General features: G+C 40.6%; 1 protein-coding gene across 1 annotated transcript in view; it reads left to right on the forward strand.

The window, feature by feature from the left end:
- LOC306830018 (alpha-2-macroglobulin-like protein 1) overlaps nt 1-22367 on the forward strand; it is a 40360-nt gene that overhangs the window by 9712 nt on the left and 8281 nt on the right. The window contains exons 3-16 of the mRNA XM_079353235.1: nt 7046-7199; nt 7450-7502; nt 7830-7850; nt 8143-8308; nt 8383-8467; nt 8557-8707; nt 8917-9034; nt 9114-9223; nt 9307-9474; nt 20293-20520; nt 20657-20720; nt 21039-21184; nt 21261-21467; nt 21867-21988. Of these exons, the coding sequence (XP_079209361.1) occupies nt 7046-7199; nt 7450-7502; nt 7830-7850; nt 8143-8308; nt 8383-8467; nt 8557-8707; nt 8917-9034; nt 9114-9223; nt 9307-9474; nt 20293-20520; nt 20657-20720; nt 21039-21184; nt 21261-21467; nt 21867-21988 (1793 nt within the window). The remainder of the gene's footprint in view (nt 1-7045; nt 7200-7449; nt 7503-7829; nt 7851-8142; nt 8309-8382; nt 8468-8556; nt 8708-8916; nt 9035-9113; nt 9224-9306; nt 9475-20292; nt 20521-20656; nt 20721-21038; nt 21185-21260; nt 21468-21866; nt 21989-22367) is intronic.

Genomic DNA, 22367 nt, shown 5'->3' on the forward strand with positions numbered 1-22367 from the left:
CAAAGTACCAGAGAAGCATACAGACTATCTAAGATTCCTCTGGTGGCCTGACGGTGATGTGCAGCAAGATCTTGTTGAATACCGGATGAATGTACATCTCTTTGGAGCCATGTCATCACCAAGTTGTGCAAACTTTGCATTGAGAAAGACTGCTGAAGACAATAAAACTCACTTTCCAGCAGAGGTAATAAACACTGTACTCAACAACTTTTATGTTGATGATTGTTTGAAATCCATATCCTCAGAACAGGAAGCAATTAAAATGGTAGGAGACTTGACAGCCCTTTGCAGAAAAGGAGGATTCATACTGTCAAAGTGGATCAGCAACAGTCGTGCTGTATTAGCATCCATCCCACAAGAACACAGAACAAAAGAAACCAAGGAGTTGGACTTGGACAAGGATCATCTGCCACTGGAAAGGGCATTGGGATTGCAATGGTGTGTTGAAACAGATGTGTTTAAATTCCAAATTACTGCACAGGACCGACCATACACAAGACGTGGCATCTTATCTGTGGTAGGCTCTATATATGACCCTTTAGGTTTTCTATCACCATTTACTTTGCCAGCCAAACTGATTATGCAAGAGCTCTGTAAGAAAGCCCTTGGATGGGATGAAACCATACCCCAAACCTTCTGTCAACAGTGGACAGGGTGGCTTGCAGATCTTAAAAAGATGGCAGAGTTCAAAGTGGATCGATGTATGAAACCGACAAACTTTGGTCAAATCAGATACGCACAGCTGCACCATTTTTCAGACGCCAGTGAATGTGGGTACGGCACAGTGTCATATCTAAGACTGGAAAACAATAAAGATGAAGTACATGTTGCATTCATATCAGGAAAATCCCAAGTTGCACCTTTAAAACAGATAACAATTCCCAGAATGGAGCTCACAGCTGCAGTCCTCGCTGTTCGAGTTGACATGATGTTGCAAAGAGAATTGCATCTTAAATTGGACGAATCCATCTTCTGGACAGATAGAATACATAAACAACGAGACAAAACGCTTCCAAACATTTGTAGCAAACAGGATTTCCGTTGTTAGGGATGCTACTGAAGTTACACAATGGAGGTATGTTAATGTAACAGAGTTAAAAATGCACTTTTATTATTATTACTTTAAATTCATGTTTGTTGGCGTAATAAGTATTTGTGAATTTTATTTTAATGAGTCACTCTTATTTTTGATTGTTTGACTTATTTGCCTGTAGTCCTTTTTGCACTCTACCTAGTTTGAGCCTCCTGGGTTTCCGTAGCTCCTCCTGAGCTTCCGTAGCTTCTCCCGTCACTCCCCTCACATTGCTACTCCGCATTGCTGAGGGTAAGTTGTGCTAGATGTAAACTGCAGAGATATTGTGTTGTTCGCTCCATAAATCTAGCTATTTATGTCATAGCCTCTGGTGTATGGTGCTTACTGTTGTACAATATCGCGTTATAAAGCTGTTTTGTGTTGTTTTGACCGTTTTAATAAGTTTTATGGATGTCTTTGTTTCCACCGTTTTGGCGCGAATTTTGTGTGACGTATATTTTGCAGCACAGCTTGTATAAACGCTGTTCTTGTCTGCATGTTTAGGAGCAGAGTGCACATAGAGAAAAATCAGAAGACTATTAATGCGAGATTAATGTCTTCTACAGGTATGTGTATGTGTTTTTATTTTAAGTTGTAAAGTTTGTCTCTGTTTAGTTATTCCACCCCACTGCACTGTATTAATGTGGCCACCAGGTGGCATTTGTTTTTGATTTACTGTTATGAAGAGAGGTGTTAAAACCATTGTTTTAAAATGTTTTTTTACTGTGAGACATTGCTACTCCGCATTGCTGAGGGAGCAGAGTGCACATAGAGAAAAATCAGAAGACTATTAATGCGAGATTAATGTCTTCTACAGGAATAAAAGCTGGAGAACAGTGATCTGTGTTGTCATCTTTGAGCCCTAAACACGCACAAAATCATATCCGTTACATTAACGCAAAGGAAAACCCTGCAGATGAAGCCTCCAGAGGACTAACAGCAGAGCGCTTCTTAAACTGCAGGCGATGGATCAAAGGACCAGAGTTTCTCTGGAAACAACAACAACAATGGCCAAACCCTTACCTGGAAACTGCAATCTCTATTCATGATCCAGAAATCCAACAGGACATTACAGTAAATACCATTGTCACCAATCCATTGAATCCCACAAACACTCTGATCAACTATTTCTCATCATGGAGAAATCTCACAACTGCTGTAGCTTGGTTTCTTAAAGTAAAGACAACCCTCTTACAGCTGACTAAAAAAAGAGAGGAGGTTCAGACCATGGTGAGTGGCTTTGAAAGTAACCCCTGCAAAATAAAGGAGAAAGTGGAGAGGGAAATTAAAGTCTTTAAAACAACGCTCCATGGACAGTGTCTATGTCCTGAAGATCTTGCACAAGCAGAAAATGCAGTAATTTCTTTCAGTCAAAAAACAAAATTCAAGGAAGAACTTTCTGTACTAAAATCTGGTAAAAATGGTGTCAAAAGAGGCAGTAATTTGTACAAACTGGATCCTGTGCTGGAGAATGGACTTTTAAGAGTAGGTGGTCGACTGAACAAACTAGCGATGCCTGAGGAGTCAAAACATCCAATTATTCTCACAAAAGACCTTCACATATCCACTCTGTTGTTGAGACATATCCATGAACAACTAGGCCATGCAGGAAGAAATCATATGTTGGCTCGCCTCCACAAAAAATACTGGATTATCAAAGCAAACTCTGCTGCAAGAAAAATCATAACAGATTGTGTTGTGTGTAAAAGACGGCGAGGAAGAATTGGAGAACAAAAAATGGCAGATTTGCCCCTCGAGAGGATTCTGCCAGAAAAGCCTCCATTCACAGATGTAGGAGTGGACTACTTTGGTCCAATAGAAATCAAAAGAGGACGAAGTCTTGTTAAACGGTATGGTGTGATCTTCACCTGCATGGCAAGCAGGGCAGTACACCTTGAAGTTGCACATACACTTGACACAGATTCTTGTATCCATGCATTAAGAAGATTCATCTGTCGACGAGGTCAAATTTCAACATTAAGATCAGACAATGGCACAAATTTTGTGGGAGCAGAAAGAGAATTGAGGGAAGCATTGAATGGCTTGAACCAGGACAAGATCCATAGTGCTATGCTTCAGCGTGGAATAAGGTGGTACTTTAATCCCCCACCAGGATCCCATCACGGCGGTGTTTGGGAAAGACTGATCCGCATGGTTCGACATGTGATGCGCTCTGTTCTTAATCAACAAATTCTTGACGATAGATAGATAGATAGATAGATAGATAGATAGATACTTTATTGATCCCGAGGGAAATTCAAGATGAAGGACTGCAGACTTTCATTTGTGAAGTTGAAGCGATATTAAATGATAGACCCATAACCAAAATTTCTGACGATCCAACGGACCTGGAAGCACTCATCCCAAATCATCTTCTTCTGTTGAAAACCAAGCCAGTACTACCACCTGGACTCTTCGTAAAGCAGGATCTATACATTAAGCGCAGATGGAGGCAGGTGCAGTATATGGCAGATCTCTTCTGGAAACGGTGGATACAGGAATACTTGCCATTAATTCAAGAAAGACAACGATGGTCTAAAGAAAGAAGAAGCTTTTCTCCAGGCGACATTGTTGTGGTGGTTGATTCCACTGCACCACGAGGTTCCTGGTTACTGGGCAGAATCCTGGAGACTAAACCAGATGCACAAGGTTTGGTGCGCACAGTTAAAATACAGACAAAGAGCAACATATTGGAAAGACCAATAACAAAGATTTGTCTGCTCCAAGAAGCTGTAACAGCAAGGACTGGTGGTAAAGACCACATCCCAACAGGTGCTATGTTCTAGAACCTCTGGCCCTAAAAGATGAAAAGACTAAAAGGAAGAAATGTACGGTGAAGAATCACTGCGGAAGATTACATGCTAACACATAGTACATGCTTGTTTGAAAAGATGTAAAAAAAAGAAAAAAATGTACTGTTTATAGCTCCTTTAACTTTTTGTTATGGTAATTGTTTATTTATTTAAAACAATTAGGGGCCGGTGTGTAGGAGCTAGAGCTGCAGCTATCGAATATTTTAGTAATCGAGTATTCTATCGAATATCCCGTCGATTAATCGAGTAATCGAATAAATCATACTTTTGCTTAATTAAGGTTTAACTCGTCTTGGGTCGTCCCTACAAACCTGCTCCTTTGCAGTTACCATGGAAACGCCTGCTTGTTACAGCCGATGCTCACCATATTACTGACAGGGTCCCAAATTAACTTTCTGATTCACTGGTCAAGGCGGCAGGTAGATGAAAAATACAGGCCAAACACGTTTTAATGGCTGAAATAGCAAATACTGTTTTGTGTAGCCTACACATCTGTTACAGTACATTTAATTGAGAAAGCATTATGTTCTGTTGAATCAATCACAGAATCAATCATTATGTCAGATAAGGAAATTGAGAAACTTTAAATATATATTTGCTAAATTATTATTCCACAAACAAGTTCTGTCTTGATTTAGCTTTGAAGACATTAGACATTTTATTTAATCAGCCTGTTTATTATTATAAGTGTATCTCTGTCTGCTCCTGCAGCGCGTACATTCAGCGCGCTCACAGACTACAGAGACCATAGACGCGCCTATGACAGAGACTGTGAGGACGTTACTATCGTTATGTTAGCTGCAAACACGGAGAGAGTGAACGGAGAAAAGCCGACCGTTTGACCGGATCACGTGTTCCCGACTGGGTCGTATGGATCACGGATCAACTGTGTGCTGACTAAAAGTTAAAAGGGGCACGGCGCGCTCGCGTGCGTGTGCGCGCGCGTGTTGAAGTGTCTGTGTGTAAGAGAGAGGAGTAGGTAGCTGCAGCTACATTAAACGTGTTTTATACTCATACCAAAGTTTTGATGACGCAAAAAAAAACAAAAAACTTAATGAAGCCTCGAGGCAGCGAAAATTCCTCGATGAATTTTTGTAAGCGAATTATTCGAGTTATTCGAGGAATCGTTTCAGCCCTAGTAGGAGCCATTTTGTGTTTATTGTTATTGGCATGTTATTTAGTTTAGATATTTCTTGTATATTAGTTTCCACTAGGGACACTGAAGGCACGGGGGCGTTTATATAGGAGCATAGGTGACAGGAAGGGGAGGGTACAGGACCTGCGTGAAGTTGGCCCCCCACCCCACGCAAAACTTCGGGATCATAGTCGCATTTGTTTGTGCTTCGTTTGTGCTGGTTTGTGCTGTAAAAAGTTTCGTTTGTGCTGTTTCTGTTTTTGAGTTATTAACGATTATTATGTAGGTCATCCTGAGGTCACCTAGCCCCCCATCTTCTCCAAATTGACCCGGAATTGTCGCGTTTGTTTGTGCTTCGTTTGTGCTGGTTTGTGCTGTAAAAAGTTTCGTTTGTGCTATTATGAATTTATAGAAATAGCGCATTTTAATTTCACGCGATGACGTCACTCAGCCCCCCATCTGCTCCGAATCGACCCAGAATGGTCGCGTTTGTTTGTGCTTCGTTTGTGCTGGATTGTGCTGTAAATATTTTCCTTTGTGCTGTTTTGGTTTTATAGATATTTGAAGTCTTATTGTCGGGCGATGACGTCACCCCTCCCTCCGGGGATTCCCCGGAAATGGTCCCGTATATTTTCAATTGGTTTAAGTGCCGTAAACATATTCGTTCAAAAGTGCTTTTATTGATATTCAGAGTTTTATTATCAAGCGACACTGGTAACTCACTGTCATGCTTCATTTTTGTTTTCTTTTTTTAATCCATTCAGGACTGGATTGTACATTGTTTTTTTACTACATTAATCGAATCGCTTTACCTGATCATAACTCGCCGCCGATGAAAGGAGAACTCAAGGTAAATATGTCACGCAACAGTTTTTCACTATAGAAAAAAGGGCTGTTTTTTCAATCAAATGTGTGCTTAACTTGTTTGAGCGCCCCATAACGGCAAATAAATGTAGAGCATGATGCTCCTTTCAAAAAAAAAAAAGAAAAGTACACGTCTAGATGGAACAACATCTTTTTATTGGAATTTCAGACATGTTTTGGACAGGAAGGCAATACAAGGAAGATGCATCAAGAAGTTATGATCAGGTAAAGCGATTCGATTAATGTAGTAAAAAAACAATGTACGATCCAGTCCTGAATGGATTAAAAAAAGAAAACAAAAATGAAGCATGACAGTGAGTTACCAGTGTCGCTTGATAATAAAACTCTGAATATCAATAAAAGCACTTTTGAACGAATATGTTTACGGCACTTAAACCAATTGAAAATATACGGGACCATTTCCGGGGAATCCCCGGAGGGAGGGGTGACGTCATCGCCCGACAATAAGACTTCAAATAGCTATAAAACCAAAACAGCACAAAGGAAAATATTTACAGCACAATCCAGCACAAACGAAGCACAAACAAACGCGACCATTCTGGGTCGATTCGGAGCAGATGGGGGGCTGAGTGACGTCATCGCGTGAAATTAAAATGCGCTATTTCTATAAATTCATAACAGCACAAACGAAACTTTTTACAGCACAAACCAGCACAAACGAAGCACAAACAAACGCGACAATTCCGGGTCAATTTGGAGAAGATGGGGGGCTAGGTGACCTCAGGATGACCTATATAATAATCGTTAATAACTCAAAAACAGAAACAGCACAAACGAAACTTTTTACAGCACAAACCAGCACAAACGAAGCACAAACAAATGCGACTATGACCCCGAAGTTTTGCGTGGGATGGGGGGCCAACTTCACGCAGGTGGGAAACCTGTAGGGGGAGCACAAACAGTTCTCACCAGACCAGCACTCATGTTACCACCAGCACTAAGAGAAACCAATGGAAAATGGTATGTTTTGTTCTTATTTTATCATCAATTCACTACAATAAACCGTCAAGTCAACAATAATTACAACTGGACTGTCATGATTCGCCTCTGCGTTAAAACTTCATCCCTGCCTGCCTGTTAATGGCAATCAAATAAAAGGACATTCAAATTGGAAAATTGCCATTACACCTTCTTTCACAGGCTCCTTCAGTTCAAGAGGAAGTCCGGATGTTGGAGGTGCAGGTCCGCGGGGCAACGTTTAACTCAAAAGAAGTTCGAAAAGTTCTGCTCAAAGCCTACCAGCCCAGCACATTCATCCAAACGGATAAGCCGATCTACCTCCCAGGACAAACAGGTTGTTAGATAGTTGTCTGGCTTTCAATTCCTTATTACATAAAATAGGCGTTTATAATTTATTGAGTGGTTGACTTATTGCTTGATGATTAAACAATGTAAGGAAATGTGTGTTCCCCTTTAAATGGTACCACAACAAAGAAATGATATACTAGAGACAAATGTCCTTTTTGTGCAAGGTTTAGGTGGATTGAAAGTAATACTCAGAAGATGAGGTTTTTTAACTTCATATCTCTTTGCACATTTCTCAGTGAATTTCAGAGTCGTCTCTCTGGACAGCAAGTTGAGACCTGTCAATCGCTTGGTAAGAGTGTAAACAGCCTTTTCCTGGATTATTAGATTTTATTCATCTAAAGATTGGTACTTGGGCTGATTTTATAATAGATTTACTGAAACACTTAAACGTGATGTATTGCTCTAATGTAATGTTTAGCAGTTTGGTCTTGAAACTAGCTAGAAAGCCAACCTAGGTTTATGATGGAAGCCTCAAAGAGTAAAATAAATTCAGTTTATTTGCCAGTTGAAACTGAAAATGATGAAACGCAATGATTTTCTATGGGAAATATAACAAAGACACTGGCAACAATGACGGAATCAAAATGTCCTCTAATACAGCTTTCTTTTTTCACAGTACACTGTCATTGAAATTAAGGTAAGAAAATATCTACTCACCTTTATGATGTATCAGGACCTGTCTCACAAAAAGATAACGCACTAACTTGTGCAAGAAGTCAAATTTAGAAATCTTTCAAAGTGTTCCCTTGCACCCCCTAACTGCGCTGCAGAGCGAAAAGCGTCTCAATGAGCTTTTTTTTTTTTTTTTTTGACTGAAATGAGCTTCATACTGTCATTTGGGAGAGAAGTTGGCAGTTTGGTCCAGGCTTTATTCTGTTTTGAATACACGTTTCTCCTGTATTTTAATTTTGCACCTTCGTCATATACAGGATTCAGCCAACAACAGGATTGGACAGTGGTTACAAAAACAATCCAATGGCAAAATATTGCAGCTGTTTTACTCCTTAAACTCTGAGGCTCGTGAAGGAACCTACAATGTCATTGTGTCGATTGGGGTTAAGAAAATTGTTCACACCTTTAAGGTGGAGAAATACGGTGAGTTATTTCTCTTCATACCTTCTATTTCAATACGTTTGTCTTGAAGCAATAATAAAATGTTTTGTCTGCAGTTTTGCCGAGATTTGAAGTCAAAATAGATGCAGCTGGTGAAGTTAGTATCGGACAAGAAGACCTCAAAGTTGTAGTTTGTGCAAAGTAAGTCAAGCTTCTTTCATTCGTTCACTCTTAAACAAACTAACAGAAAATGTCTCTATTCAAACACCATGTTTAATTTGTGTATGTAGATATACATACGGGCAGCCTGTCCCAGGAAATGTTACAATTGAGATGCACCGACCTCTCAGTCACTATTATACAAGGACCTTTGACGTCACCCCTGATAATCCAGATCGTGTCCCTGAGATAACACCCCCATCTCACATGGAGATAAAACAGGTAGAGTCTGCTGGAACCTTACATGCATTACTTGACATTCAACATACTTCTAAATAAAGAAGAAAGTATATAAAGTCTCCTGTCTAATCATTCCAACACAAAGAACAGAAGATTGTTTTCCAGCTTGAACCAAGCTCCAACAAAACTGGAGACTGAACCTCAATGTCCTTATTTTGATTTTAATTACTCTGTTAAATTAAACTTTTTAGGCGGATAAGACCGGCTGTGCAACTTTTCTTATCAAGATGTCAACTTTCAGAAAACTTGACCAAAAAGTGCTTCGAGATTCACTGCAACTCGAGGCCAGCGTGGAGGAGGAGGGAACAGGCAAGTGTCAATCTTGTTTTGAAAAATCTATTAATTGTTTATATCTTTTTGAGCTTTAACACTGAGGCTTCTTGTACAGGTATTGCACTCCATAATCAGAAGAGACTTGATATATCCTACGTCATCGGAAAGGTTTTCTTCATTGACACACCCAAGATTTATGACAAAGGATCAGATGTGGAGGGAAAAGTAAGTTCACGCTCACTCATGCATCAGATCCTGAGCACAGTCTCAGCTTTTTGTTTAGTCATGCAACTTTGTGCTTTTAACAGGTCAAAGCTGTGACTTACGACAACACGCCCATCCCTGGCATGAAGGTGCACTTGTTTGAGGGAGAGAGGTGGTTCTCACGTCTGCTGCAGAGTCTCACAACTGACAGTGAAGGTGTCGCAGCTTTCACGATCAGCACAGCTGAGTTTAAACACGACATCCAGCTTCTTGTAAGTACGATGTGAAACTGCACTAGAAACTAAGACAACATCAAAACACACAAAGGTTTAGACCTAAATGATCAATACGCTGCTACTGATCATCTCTATGCACAAATATCTGCTTCAGACTGGATTTTGGCGTCTTATGAACAGGAATGTACAGCTTTCTGTTTTGTCGAGTTGATCGATCGTGTTGGTTGGGATTTAGTTTTTTTGCAGGGAAACAGTCGAGAACAGAATATGTGATGTACATCTGTTACACCTTTTAGGGATCTGTATGTACATATAGACACACAAAAACAAGACATCAATCTACACACATACTCCCATGTTGTTGTAGTAAGTTACACAGAGGGTTGTGAAGCTGTATACTGAGTTGTTTTAGACTCTGCAGCATATTATTTCATCATAGTTTTCATGAACCTGAAAACGATGTTACTTTAAATGAACAGGTTTACATTATAAACCCAAAATGATGTGAAGTGAGTATTATTTCTAGGGCTGAAAGGATTCCTCGAGTTATTCGATTACAAAAATGCATCGAGGCAAAATTCTCTGACTCGATGCTTCGTTTAAGCCACTTCCGCTTTTGATGCCTACATGTGCGCGCAAAGTGCGGAATGCAAAATGGAGACGGAGACCGAGGGAGATGAGCGACAAGGAGAGCAAAGAAAACTACGTAAACTGTGGAAAGTGTGGGACCATTATAAACTAAATCGGGAGCAAAATACAGTACAATGCGTGTACTGCAAAACAGAATTAGCATACCATAACAGCACTACTTCAATGCTACAACACCTGAGCCGAAAGCATCCCCTTTATGCATCGAGTCTGCCGAGCGGATCCAACAGGTAAGTCTAATGTTATTGTCACGTTCACAGAAGTATTTAATTTAGGTCAGTGATTGGAGATTACAGCACGTAAATAACATACACGTAGCTGAATAATGGCTGATTAACAGGGGAAATAATTGTAGTGGCCACATGACGAGATTATTGTGAATATGTCATGCTCTCACACACACACACACACACACACACACACACACACACACACACACACACACACACACCTATACGGGTAAAGGTGATTTAGGAGGACTATTTTTTCAAACCAGTTTTCTGCCACATTAGACAGTCCCCCCTTTCCACTTGTGCTAGAAAGATGAAGTAAATCTTGAAAATCTTGTTTGAGCTATACAACAAGAATCTCACTTCAAAATATAAGAAAACACATCAGAACTCAACATATAAGAACCTGACACCATGGTGTATTAAGAGGACAACGATAATGAGGTACTTAGCTCCGCCCTCTGTAATTAGCAGGCCCAAATGTATTATCAGGACCATAGCCATACACATACACAAACATGTAAGTCCTGTGTATTAAAGGGTCAAACATGGATAAATGGAACATTAAACACACACACACATGTGGACTGTATGAGACAGTGCCTTCACTCCAGTATTAGAGCAACAGAGTCTAGTCTAGAGTTCTATGCTGGGTTCTTTGTCCTTCTTTTAGTTTTCTGCTGGGTTCTATGTCCTTCTTTTAGTTGTATACTGGGTTCTATGTCCTTCTTTTAGTTTTCTGCTGGGTGCTATGTCCTTCTTTTAGCTATATGCTGGGTACTTTGTCCTTTTAGTTTTCTGCTGGGTTCCATGTCCTTCTTTTAGTTATATGCTGGGTTCCATGTCCTTCTTTTAGTTATATGCTGGGTTCTTTGCCCTTCTTTTAGTTTTCTGCTGGGTTCCATGTCCTTCTTTTAGTTATATGCTGGGTTCTATGTCCTTCTTTTAGTTATATGCTGGGTTCTTTGCCCTTCTTTTAGTTTTCTGCTGGGTTCATTGCCCTTATAACCTGTGTTTTCAGTTTGTGCTAAACAAACAACAATAAGGATTTATTTTGTTGTCGAAAGGTTTCTTAAATACTGTGAAGTAGATGATCCTCTATGGGGTTAAGCAACTAATGGACCCTTTAAATTATAAATTTAGTCTTTGTTAGGTGAAATCCACATTAACGGCTTGGACTTATAGTTCACAGTGACACATATGGATGCATGCTATGTCCAGCGCAACTACAGCTTCTAGCAAAATACATGGAGCTGAATTATGCACTTAAATAAGACTCCAGTGGTGAGTGGAAAGTTGACCAGCTTATTCAGTTTCTGCAAAACGAGGTCAAGAGCAGAGAGATAGAGCACTACCACAGAGCAAACCAGGAGACAATTTACCAAATAATAAATTCTGTAGTAGATCACCACACCCTGTTCCCCTCCCTTTTGAAGTGACATGGATAGACATGAAGAGGCCTTGTTTGTCAAATCCAGTGGTCATTCAGCGTACTTTACAAGCTGACACTCTGGCATTGTATTCTGAGTTAGTGTCAAATAAGATAACTGAAAACGTTCTCTTAGCCTTAGAGAGATTTGTAACCAGGCAAGGACTGTGTAATTCAGGTAATGCTGAGACATTTGAAAGAGCAGACCAAGATCTGAAAGAGCTGAGGAGGTCACTCAAAGGATCAGAGCTTAAAGAGTTCTTCACTGACAAGGGCATCATCTGGATGTTTAAAGAGCTGTTGTTTATCAGAATGATGTGGAGAAATGTTTAATTAAAACATTTAAATGACCCTAACTTCACATTTCTTCAGGGATGAGATCATGATCATAGTCCTGTTGACCAAAAACAGTGTCATCAAAAGATAAGAATTTGATCATGACTGACACTTGTGTGGTGTAGAGTATCAAAACCAGTGAATGTTTCAAAAACAAAGAAAACAAAGGCACACTCACTGGTCCCCAGTAAAGGCAATGTATAGAATCATGCACAGATGTTGCCAGTCCATCAAGGACATTGTTAAACAGACAAGAAGATTCTTCACAGGAGATTACACAGAACCTGCATGTCTAAACAGACCTCCTATAGTCTGAACCTGACATGGTGAGGATTACACAGGACCTGTGTCTGTATGATTCTAAATGTAACTTTAATCTTCCAATATACTAAACTAACAGACCTTCTAAAGTCTGAACCTGACATGGTGAAGAGTACACAGGAACTGTGTGTTTACTTTTTACTCATCTTGTACTAGTCTATATATCTCATGAAATACAGTGCCAAACAAGTATTGACTTTTCTACTGTTTGGTGAATATTTGAATTGCTGGAAGGATATTCTTCCAACATGCCAACACTAAATATGTTCAATCCTCAATTTTTATTTTATGAAGATTATAGAAACAAAATTGAGCTCCCACAGACAGAGATGTATCCCTGCTAAAGACATCCCTGCTTAATTTGTTCATCTGTATTGTTTCTAAAATACAAAGATGGTAATGAAAGCAGGGGTAGAGAACAACACCTGCTAAGAACCTGCTAAGAAATGTGGCTACATTTTTTGATTTGGAGTGTACATTTCAGAACCCGACAAACACCTTTTGCCACTGAACTTAACAGGGCATTCACAGTTCCAATGACCCCTATCTTTACATAAATTGCAGATCTTAATTGGATCAACTGTACTGGCTGTGCACAGACCACTCTGGCTTAGCATGAGGTGGACTGGCCTACCATGAATTGGACTGCCTCCTTCACCCCACTGTCCACCTGCTGGATGAAATTCACTGTTTGCCTCAATTTCTCCACAAGCTGCTGTCTTAACTTTATTTGCATTTTTAAGTTTTTAAGCTCCACTAGAACAATCAGATCTTACTATACAATGCATCATATGTGCCAACTAAGGTTGGATATCGGTTACGTTTTATCCGATACAGTACCTCCCCTGTATTTTTTTTAACGGTTCTGGTGCATAAATGGTTCTTGAACCGGTAATTAAAAAATGAAAATGCACACTTAGGATTAGTCTAAAATCAATACCATTTACTTCCAGGGCCAAATAGAAAACAACAACAACTTAAATCTTTAAACATTATAAATGCAAGTAACACAAGATGTTTCATTAAAATCAAAGGTTTCGGCGCCGGAACAACAGGGTGTGGTAAAAATATTCAGGCACTGAAATGTTCATTCTTATTCAATCCAGTAACTACTATTTACGTCAAAACCGGTACCAAATTTGTACTGCGTTTCGTTAACCAATCCTCGTGCCAACGTCCTGTAAAATACATCAATGGTTAAAATGAGTAAAAGAAGTTCTGAGGCTGTTGCGCGCAAACAGGTACTGAGAGTCACCTACTTAGCAAAGGAGGCTGTCCCTCATGTGGCCCAAGCCCCATGGAGGTTTACTGTACTGCATGCAGATACGGATGGCTCAGACTGGCTTTTGGCACGATGCACATTCAAAATGCATTAAGTGTGTCCACACCTGTATTTAAAGCTGTCCGCTTGTGATCCAGTCTCAAAAAAATTATGTTAACACTAGGTCCAAACAGAGGCTTTGTGTTTCATTTCTCCAGTTGATCTTACCAAGTTAAAGCCTGGTTTATACTTCAGTTTCATGTCAATGCATAGGCCTAGACTCTGTCATGAACCGTTTGGGCTTCAGTGTCTCTCCTTCTCTTGTTTGGTCGCGATGCGATTTGACCACCAGGCAAATGGTGGGGATCACTGTGCGAAACAGTAGACATACGATCCTATCAGGTAAACCAATCACAGTGCTTCGCCTTGACATGTAGTTACAGCGGCGTAGGCGAAGACAGACATGTTGTCTATGGCATAGAGTTCAGTGTTGATTTGATGCAGAAGTATAAACCAGGCTTCAACCTGTTACTTGAGCTTTAGCTGTAAAATCCTCTTGATGGAGGTTACAAAGGTTAGGTTTAGGCATATCATATCACTTGAATTTCCCTCGGGATCAATAAAGTATCTATCCATCTATCCATCTATCCATCCATCCATCCACCCACCCAGTCTTGGTTAAGGTTAGACAAAAGGTTGGGTTTAGGCACCCAACTAACCTTTATAAAATCTCCAGTTTTTTAGCATAGAGAGTAATCACATTGCTTACTCATCCTGTGTAAATAGCCGCACTTGAATTAGAAGGACAGTGTAAGAATTATCAGGACCTTCCAGTAGACAACCAATCAGAGGCTAGTTATCATATTGCTTACTCATCCTGTGTAAATAGCCACACGTGAATTAGAAGGACAGTGTAAGAATTAACAGGACCTTCCGGGCAGACAGCCAATCAGAGGCTCAGAATAATACACACTGTGTGAATATTCATGAGGCCTGCAATTACAAGAACCCAGATATAGGGGGTGCTGTGGCGATACACAGATTATACACAAAATCATGTTATTGTGTATTAAACGGACATCTGTGTTTTTTGGGATTTTTAGGGTCTAGGGACCTATAGAAACACCTCTACGTCTTTAGAATTTTTTCAAAATTAAAAAAAAAATCGCCCCTGTCCTGCTAATTAGGGTGGTTGCCTGAAAGGCAAACCACACTACTACAATTGTTAATATTATTATTATTAGGGTGGTTGCCTGAAAGGCAAACCACACTACTACTATTGTAAATATTCTTATTATTATTATTATATCCTCAAATTTACGCGCGCTACTCCTCCCACAGCGTTTGTGCCACACACACAAAAAAGGTATCAAAACGACCGGCTCGGTCATGACATGGGTGCTATTACTTTGTGGAAACTTCGGCCACACGATTTGGACACAAATCGAGTTTAAACGACAAAAATTTGCCCCATTGAAAATGAATGGCAAAAATTCAAATCCTAGAGTGTAACTGCCAAAAACTTCAGTTTTGGAGACATATTTGTAAATCGCCATCCTGAAGTCATTATTGCTCACATATATAAACAAAATACATCAAAATAAAGCTCTGAGTCTCCTCTCACTCATAAAGCAAAAAGTAAAAACATAAAATGTTTCAGTCTCCCAGGGAAGGCGTTTGTTTGACAGTCACGCACCACATACACACACATTGGGCTCTCACTCTACCTAACCTCCAGAATTTCACAATTTTCACTCATGTTTTAAAATTGCCACTGTGGTCCCAGTCTGAATGTTACATACAAATAAAATATATCAAAACGTGCGCCTATTTTTGCTGTCGCTCACAGTCCAAACGGATTGGTGATACCATGTTTAGTTTTTAAGATATTTGAGGCTTTGCGAGCAGTGGTAAGCCCATTCAAAGACTTTGGTTGACATTCAGCTTTGATCTGCCAAACTGCCAGAACATTCTATCAATCAGTGAGCAGCAGGTGTTCAGAGAGTGATGACATCATCATTTGAGTGGGACCATAGCAGTGGGACAGAGTTCTGTCTTAGCTGTTAGCTGACTACAGTTAAACAGTTTTACTGCAGTATAACTCAGAAACACAGACGGCAACCACCCTCACAATTTCTGCAGGAATTGTCTAGTTCCGCTTATTATATCCTCAAAACGGGCCGCGCTACTCCTCCCACAGCGTTTGCGCCACACACACAAGAAAGGTATCAAAACGACCGGCTCGGCCCCAAAAAGTGTGCTATTACTTTGTGGAAACCCCGGGCACACGGTTTGGACACAAATCAAGTTTAAGTGACAAAAAATTGGCCAAAATTTGCCCCATTCAAAGCAGATGGCAAAATTTGAAATCCTAGAGTGTAACGGCCAAAAACTTCAGTTTTGGAAACATATTTGTAAATCGCCATCCTGAAGTCATTGTTGCTCGCATATATAAACAAAATACATCAAAAGAAAGCTCTGAGTGTCCTCTCACTCATAAAGCAAAAAATAAAAACATAAAATGTTCCAGTCTCCCAGGAGAGACATTTGTTTGACAGTCACGCACCACATACACACACATTGGGCTCTCACTCTAGCGGATGTCCAGAATTTCCCAGTATTCACTCATGTTTTGAAATTGCCACTGTGATCACAGTCTGAATGCTAGATGAAAATACAATACATCAAAACGTGCGCCTATTTGTTATGTCGCTCACAGTCCAAACGGATTGGTGATACCATGTTTAGTTTTCAAGATATTTGAGGTTTTGCGAGCAGTGGTACGCCCATTCAAATACATTGATGGAATGTTCTGGCAGATCAAAGCTGAATGTCAAGTGAGCAGCAGGTGTTCAGAGTTAAGAGTGATGACATCATTGTTTCAGTGTGACAGAGTTCTGTCTCAGCTGTTAGATGGCACCATTCTTACTGCTGTCCCACACATGCACGCACACACAGACTCTCACGCACACACGGCAACCACCCTCACAATTTCTGCTGGAATTGTCTAGTTAGGGTGGTTGCCTGAAAGGCAAACCACACTACTACTATTGTAAATATTCTTATTATTATTATTATATCCTCAAATTTACGCGCGCTACTCCTCCCACAGCGTTGGCGCCACACGCACAAAAAAGGTATCAAAACGAGCGGCTCGGTCATGACATAGGTGCTATTACTTTGTGGAAACTTCGGTCACACGGTGTGGACACAAATCGAGTTTAAACGACAAAAAATTGCCCCATTGAAAATGAATGGCAAAATTTGAAATCCTAGAGTGTAACTGCCAAAAACTTCAGTTTTGGAAACATATTTGTAAATCGCCATCCTGAAGTCACTGTTGCTCGCATATATAAACAAAATACATCAAAATAAAGCTCTGAGTGTCCTCTCACTCATAATGCAAAAAATAAAGAAATAAAATGTTTCAGTCTCCCAGGGGAGGAATTTGTTTGACAGTCACGCACCACATACACACACATTGGGCTCTCACTCTACCTAACCTCCAGAATTTCACAATTTTCACTCATGTTTTAAAATTGCCACTGTGGTCCCAGTCTGAATGTTACATACAAATAAAATATATCAAAACGTGCGCCTATTTGTGCTGTCGCTCACAGTCCAAACGGATCAGTGATACCATGTTTAGTTTTTAAGATATTTGAGGCTTTGCGAGCAGTGGTAAGCCCATTCAAAGACTTTGGTTGACATTCACCTTTGATCTGCCAAACTGCCAGAACATTCTATCAATCAGTGAGCAGCAGGTGTTCAGAGTTAGAGTGATGACATCATCATTTGAGTGGGACCATAGCAGTGGGACAGAGTTCTGTCTTAGCTGTTAGCTGACTACAGTTAAACAGTCTTACTGCAGTATAACTCAGAAACACATATACAGACGGCAACCACCCTCACAATTTCTGCTGGAATTGTCTAGTTCAAAATGTCCTTTTAGTGTGGCATGTATTCATACGAAATGTCCTCCTAATACACATTTACCAACACACACACACACACACACACACACACACACACACACACACACACACACACACACACACACACACACACACACACACACACACACACACACACTCACTCACTCACTCACTCACTCACTCACTCACTCACTCACTCACTCACTCACTCACTCACTCACTCACTCACTCACTCACTCACTCACTCACTCACTCACACACACGCACACACACACAAGGTTGTCAGACCTGGTCAACATGTTATTTATTTGTTTAGGTATTTATTTTATGACAATATATTGGCTTTATTCATTTTAATTCTATTGCAGAGAGTAGGGTCATCAGTTGTAGATCACATCATAATATGTACATTTGCCATTAATTTAGGCCTGGTAATCAATGAATAAATAACAAAATTAATTCTACTCTACTACTTTTTGTTTTTCTCCAGTAAATCGCAGAGTGGTACTTTGGACAGCTTTGTACAGAGGGCTCCGTCATGTTCAACTGCGCAAGCTGCTGACTTCACAGACCGCATTCTGAACATGATTGTCACAGACATGCGTCCACTGTCCATGGTGGAGGATGAAGGATTCCAGAAGATGATTTTCGCTTTCAATCCAAACTATGCGCTTCCTTCAAGAACCTACTTCATGAAAATGATGGAGAAAAAGTACGAGGACATTAAAGGCAAGTTAAAAAACATGCTAAAAGAGACCGACAGCATCGCTCTCACAATCGACATCTGGACCAGCGTTGCTACAGAAGCATATCTGGGTGTGACGTGCCACTTTCTTGGGGAGGACTGGGGAATGGAGTCCCACAGCCTGACAACAATGCCACTTGAAGAGAGAGACACAGCTACAAATATTGCAGAGTGGATTGAGGATGTTATTGCAAAGTTTAACATTCCACCAGAAAAAATCAAAGCTGTTGTCCATGACAACGGTGCTAATGTTGTAGCAGCAGCTAAGATTTTGGCTGAAAAACATGGATGGGCATCAGTGCGATGTGCAGGACACACGCTTAACTTGGTGGTGCAGTGCGCTCTGAAGAAAAACCAGGCTAACTCTAAGTGTGTAGCTGCTGCAAGATGTCTTGTTGAATACTTTAAGAAGAGCGAGCTAGCATGCACCAAACAAAAGGATAAGCAGCAGCAAATGGGCACACCGTCACACATGCTGGTGCAGGATGTAAGCACTCGCTGGAACAGTACTTTCCACATGCTGTCCAGGCTGTTGGAACAGAGATGGCCAGTAACTGCTGCATTGTCTGACCCAGCAGTGACACCAAGAGGAAAACACTACCTTGATCTCAAGCCTGAACAGTGGGATGTGATTCAGGAGCTGAACCAGGCCCTTGAGCCATTTGAAGGAGCAACTGTATTTCTGAGTGGGCAAGAATATGTTACCCTCTCTGCACTTCCACAGCTTGTGCAAAGTCTTAAGAAGTCCATACAGACTCCAACCTTTGAGACTGCATCAGTCAAGTCATACCAAACTGATGTGACAGAACAGATCACAGCAAGATGGCAAGGACTAGATGTGTTTCAACCTGAATCCAACCATCTCTTACTTGCTGCTGCTTTAGATCCCAGGTTTAGGAAACTTAAGTTCCTGTCTCCTGATGAAGTTTTCAAGGTCCAACGCACAGTACAAACCCTGGCACTTGCTGCCAAAAAGGAAGCGAAGCAGAAGAATGCAAGTGAAATTGGGTCTCCCAGCACAACACAAGACAAGCCATTTACTAAATCATTGCTCGAGTCTGGGGTCATCAGACTCAAGCACCAGTGATGAAGAGAATGAGGAGCAGCAGTTGAGTCAAAATGTCCAGAAGGAAGTTTTGATGTACTTTGGAGAACATCCTCTATCCAAGAAGAAGAATCCGCTGTCATGGTGGAAAGTGAATGCAGCGCGCTATCCAACACTGTCAAAGCTAGCACAGTCCTTCCTGTGTATCCCAGCAACATCTACGCCATCAGAGCGCCTGTTTTCTGCAGCAGGGAATATTGCATCGAAGCGCAGAGCGAGCCTCAGTTCTGAGCATGTTGATGTGCTTACTTTCCTTCATTGCAACCACAGGCTCCTTTAAAGAGCTGAGCGCGCACACAGACACACAGTGTGGAGAAAGACATTGTTTATTATTAAGCCTCAGTTTTATCTTAATTTTTTTTACACCTTCTTAAAAAGTAATTTGAAATTACTGTTATTTATTTTTGTACTTTAGAAAAAAACAAGAGTGTAATGTGGCAATATGTTTCAGTTTTTGTCAACTTTTTTTTGTCATCTTTAAAATCCAGAATATGCCAATGAAACTTAAATGCACTCTTTTTTCTTGAAAGAAGCAGCTACCAGTTCGGCTATGTTAAGTCTGCCAATAAAAATGTTTATCTTAAGAGGAATTGAATTGGTTATTCATTTAACTGACTTCTGTTATTTTCATTGCCATGTATTACTATTAAATTAAGTTCAAGAAATAAAAAAAAAATTGTATCCGATTAATCGATAGAATACTCGACTATTAAAATAATCGTTAGCTGCAGCCCTAATTATGTCAGAGGAGAGGGTGGGAACTCAAACTGAAGTTATTCTTTGTTGAACTTGGTTGAAGCTCAACACTCATAGGTTCATTTCTCAACTTCACCCCACGATCTAGGTAAGCAGCAAACCCTCAGTGACATACGATGGGCATCGATCTCCGTACTACCAAACCGGAGAGCACACGCTGACCTCGGTCAAAGCTTTTGCTCCAGAAACTAAAACAATCAGCTCCCTGGAGGTGAAGAGAAACTATCGACCACTTGCCTGTGATACAGAAGCAGAAATCTTCATCCGTTTCGTTGTAGTCGGAGAAGCTCAAGGCTCTGCTGATGTCATGTATCTGGTGGGTGAACTGTTTGGAAGTCTATTCATGTTCTTCTGACAAACAAGAAAAGCACAGTTTGTAATCTGCCGTAATAAGAATGAGGTGTCACTGTGAGAGAGCGTTACTTATTCAGTGTGTCTTTTAAACCCCACAGGTCTTATCCAGAGGAGCCATTGTATGGCAAGGATTCAAACAAGTTGAAGTCCAAGATAAATCAGGTATTAAAAGACTGGCTTGAATCAGGAACTTTCTTTCCATGAAGGCCCAGTATGTAACTTTTTGTCTCACCTCTGGTTAAAGGGGGGGGGCCTGGTAAGGCTGAACAAAAACAATGCACACCACTTTTCCCTGTTTGCAACACATGGGAAATAATTTAAGGACTTTCAGGAACACAAAGAAGTTTCACTTCAGTGACACCAAACTGAAAGAAACTGAACTGCTGTTCTCTCCTTCTTGCAGCTGATCTTTAATATAATGCAACATTTGCTCTGCACTGGGTATCCTGTTAACCATTTATATATTTCTGTCTGTTTCAGTGACTGAGGGCGAGATGTCCTTCAAGTTCAGAGTGTCCCCTGAGATGTCTCCAGACGTCCAGGTTGTGGCTTACGCTGTCCTCCCCAGTGAGACGGTGATCGCCCACAGTGCTGACTTCTCCACTGAGAAGTGCTTCACTCACAAGGTCAGTGTGTTTTGTCTCACAGACTTTGCTTCTTAAACACTTTTATTGTGTCCCACTGACAGTTTTTCTTTGTCAGGTGTCACTGGAGTTTTCTCCATCCTCGGCTGTCCCAGGAGAGGAAAACATCCTGAAGTTGACGTCCCATCCTGACTCTCTGTGTGGACTGAGCGCTGTCGACCAGAGCGTCCTCATTAAAGAGCCCGGGAAAACTCTGGACGCAGAAAAGGTAAATGCTTCAATAAACCAAGTGTCTATTAGTCTCCATCAAGAACCAGGGGACTCTCTTTAACATGACAGATTTGTCCCCTGTTGGAAACTCATTCAGCTGCCTTTCTTTTCAGATATTTAAACTGTTACCAGTCAGAAAATCTACACGTATTCCATACTCAGCTGAAGACCCTTTAGAGTGCCTGACGGTGAGATCAAAAAGATCTATCATGCCACATCGCCCACTGCCTGCCACAGATGATGCATACAATGTTTTCCAGGTAATTCTTATGAAATGTTTGAAATGCTTAAAAAAAAAAAGGTTTTATTTGATACGTTTTCAGTGAGTTTCCTTTGATGTTTTATCTAGAGTGTTGGGCTGAAGATGGCAACCAATTTGTTTATTTGGACGCCATTGTGCCTCATCGATAGTGAAGAAGAACCAAGCTTGGAACCAAGCTCTGTTCCTATGGAGGAATTTCTTGACGAGGAGTTTTTTCCTATGGCTCGTGAACATCCTGGAAACTCTGAGGGAGTTGTAGAGACTGTCCGCAGTTTTTTCCCTGAGACTTGGATTTGGGACCTTGTGGAAGTTGGGTGAGCTTCTATCACACAACTGGCAAAATGTCCCAAAGAGTTTCTACCTTTTACACATGATTGTATGCAGTGACACCTGCAGGATTACATTTTATAGCATGCACTTCACAATAAGCATTACCAATGTTTTCATGTGATTTCAGTAGCTCATTATGTTACACCAGAGATTCCCATTGAAAGCCGTCCTTCTATGTGGTGAGTGGACCGGCTAAAGACTGCGCCTCGAAAACCTAAAGGAGAGAGGAACCAAAATTCAGTTCAGACAAAACAACATGCTGGAATGTAACTATTAAAAAACATAAATCTAAGGGCGAGCTCAGGCTGTACAGAGAAGATTTGAGCTTCTTAACACAGTTTAGGTCTTATTTACTGTACCAAG

The sequence above is a fragment of the Symphodus melops genome, assembly GCF_947650265.1.
Source record: "Symphodus melops genome assembly, chromosome: 10".
NCBI lineage: Eukaryota > Metazoa > Chordata > Actinopteri > Labriformes > Labridae > Symphodus > Symphodus melops.